Source organism: Mus pahari, chromosome 1, assembly GCF_900095145.1.
Source record: "Mus pahari chromosome 1, PAHARI_EIJ_v1.1, whole genome shotgun sequence".
In the NCBI taxonomy this organism is placed as follows: Eukaryota; Metazoa; Chordata; class Mammalia; order Rodentia; family Muridae; genus Mus; species Mus pahari.
Genome location: NC_034590.1, coordinates 39650362 through 39653345, shown reverse-complemented (window position 1 = coordinate 39653345; position 2984 = coordinate 39650362). Strand labels below are relative to the sequence as shown.

Sequence of the window (2984 nt, the reverse complement as noted above, 5' to 3'; positions counted from 1 at the left end):
AGGCCAGGATGCTCAGGATGGGTAAGCAGAAAGGTCGAGTGATGATCGGCAAGGACCAAAGTGTTGATGTGCCCCTGGGAATGGGAGAACAGATAAGAACAGAGTCCAGGGCTCCCAGCCCAATGTCTTGGTGCTGAGTACCCCCTACCCCCACTTAACCTCAGCAGAAAAGGAGAGGGAATTCCGACGTGGGTGACACATGTGACTCACTCATTTTTATCTCTCAAAGAATGGCACCTTGGAAACGGAGAAGCAGAGACCCGCAGTTGTTTGTGGACAGACTCTTGTCCTTTATAAGGTAAGTTCCCTCAGGTGACCTTGAGCCATCCGTCTTCCCACGCCCCTGCAAATACCACGGACAGGTGGCCTTGCTGGGAAGGGTCCTGTGCCCACTGGGTGACTTCTCCAGACCTCATTGCTCTTGTCCCACGGGGCCACAGGGCCAGCCAGTGCCTAGTCCTGCGCTCTGCTCTGTAATGCTACTGACTCTGGCTCCTGTCCTTTGTAATGTAAATAACTGCCATGTAATGCAATGAGATGCAAGTATGCAAAAACTTCTGAGAGCTGTGGTTTCTATGGTAATTAAACTGAGTGTTTTCTTAAGGGCACACTGCTGAAAGAAGAGACAGTGCCCCCCCAGGCTGTCACAATGGGGGTGTGTATAAGGCAGTTGCAAAAGTCTGGAGAGATGGTAGGTGTCTAGAATGTTCTGTACTCAGAGCACTTCAAAATCTTTCTAGGTTCTTTCTCCACCAGAATGCTGCTAATATTGCAAAGCATAAAGTTCCATGAAGGCGGTTTGTGCAAGTAAGGAGGGAACAGGGTTTCCCACTCTGCATGGAAAGGAAATCTTACCTAAACATATAGTATTGGCAAATGGAGATGCATTCATGTCAGAAGTTAAAGATGTATATGTAGGGCTGAAGACATGGCTCAGTGGTTAAGGGCACTGGCAGCAGAGCATGTGGTTTCAATTCTCCGTACCCACATTTTGGCTAGCAACTGCCTTTAACTCCAGTTCCACGAGGATCTGACACCCTCTTCTGGCGTCTGTGTGCACGGTCGTGGTACAAATACATGCAGGCGAAACACTCACACACATTAAAAAAAAAAAAAAAAAGCAAAATTACTGAAATGATCTTAGTTTAAAAAACATAACAGGTATATATGTATATACATGCGCAAAGTTGTTTTGTGGTGTTGGGTATTGATATCCAGGCCTGGCACATTCTTTATCTGGCAAGCTCTTTATTGTTGAACTATAACTCTAGTTTAAAGAATTCACCTCCTGCACCCCATCTTCAGAGCAACCAATTAGAAGCATCCTCTACGTAAAGGATCTCTCACTTAATGGCAACTTATTTTTCATTAAAGAAAGCTGGGATTCAGGGGTGCCTTAGTTGTGCCCTAGGAGTAGCAACTGGGAGCCTCCTAAGGTGTCCCAGATAGCCAGCACGCAGTAATCTGACAACCCACGTGGGATTACCCTGGGCCACCAGGGGGCCAGTGCTGGGCAGCCTCGCCATGCCCCCGATCTGTCCGGCAGGGGGCGCTGTCCGGCCGCAGTGGCTGCGCGGGCCGCGTCCTGATTGGTTGGAGGCGGTGGCCCAAGTCCATCGCCGCGGGACCCGGCCACTAAGTGGGGAAGCTCGCCAGTCGGTGCGCCAGTCCAAGGGCCTCCGAGACAGCGGCAAGGCGGGCGCGGCGCGGCGGGGCGGAGGGGACAAGATCAGGGCAGGAGGCAAGCGGCTAATCGAAAAGGCCCGGCAACCCAGCAAGATGCTGTCCTGGCGGCTGCAGACGGGCTCTGAAAAGGCTGAGCTCCAGGAGCTCAATGCCCGGCTTTACGACTACGTTTGCCGGGTGCGAGAGCTGGAGCGCGAGAACCTGCTGCTGGAGGAGGAGTTGCGCAGCCGGCTGAGCAGGGAGGACCGCTGGGCCGAGGATCAGGCACTCTACGCCGAGGAGGCGCGCAGCCTGCGACAGCAGCTGGACGAACTGAACTGGTCCACAGCCCTGGCCGAGGGCGAGCGCGACGCGCTGCGGAGGGAGCTGCTGGAGCTGCAGCGGGAAGGTGTGGAAGCCGGCACTGCCCGCAGCCGCCTGGATGCCGAGCTGGGAGCGCAACGGCGGGAGCTAGAGGAGGCTCTGGGCGCGCGCGCCGCCCTCGAGGCGCTGCTGGGCCGGCTGGAGGCTGAGCGCCGCGACCTGGACGCTGCCCACGAGCGCCAAGTGCGGGATCTACGAGCCCGCGCCGCCAGCCTCACCATGCACTTCCGAGCCCGCGCCACCAGCCCCGCCGCGCCGCCGCCGCGCCTGCGGGACGTGCACGACAGCTACGCCCTGCTGGTGGCCGAGTCGTGGAGGGAGAGCGTGCAGCTGTACGAGGACGAGGTGCGCGAGCTGGAGCAGGCGCTGCGCCGTGGCCAAGAGAGCCGGCTCCAGGCGGAGGACGAGGCGCGACTGTGTGCGCAGGAGGCGGACGCGCTGCGGAACCAGGCGCTGGAGTTGGAGCAGCTGCGCGCCAGGCTGGAGGATGAACTGCTGCGGATGCGCGAGGAGTACGGGATGCAGGCGGAGGAGCGGCAGGTGCGTGGGCAGGGACCCTTCCCTATAGCCTGTTCACGCACCCCTGCGCACTCAGTGGGCGAGCAGCAGGGGTTCCCGGGACACCAAGCCGGTTCAGCCCCACCCAGGGAAGCGTACGCTGCCAGCAGCTTTGCTATTTATGAAGCCACGGGATTCTGGCATATAGCTAGTCTAAGAATAAGGGGTTGGTGCAATGATCCTTAAATCGGAGGACTGACACCATGTGACAGGTCCCGGTGGCTAGCCTAGTGCCCATCATCTTGTTAGTTGGATCACCTTTAGATCCAGACGTGTCTAGGCACATCCTGATCAACGATACTGCTAGTTCTGGTTTTGTTCTGTTTCTCTCTCGCTGTCTGTTTGTCTCTCTCTCTTTTTTCTCTTCTCTCCCTCTC

General features: G+C 56.8%; 1 protein-coding gene across 3 annotated transcripts in view; it reads left to right on the top strand.

The window, feature by feature from the left end:
* The first annotated feature begins 1647 nt into the window (after window positions 1-1647).
* Window positions 1648-2984, top strand: part of Synm (synemin) — a 30574-nt gene continuing 29237 nt past the window's right edge. For all 3 annotated transcript variants that reach the window (XM_021200213.2, XM_021200204.2, XM_021200222.2), the window contains exon 1: window positions 1648-2589. In XM_021200213.2, coding sequence (XP_021055872.1) covers window positions 1780-2589 — 810 coding nt within the window. In that variant the 5' untranslated portion in view covers window positions 1648-1779. The remainder of the gene's footprint in view (window positions 2590-2984) is intronic.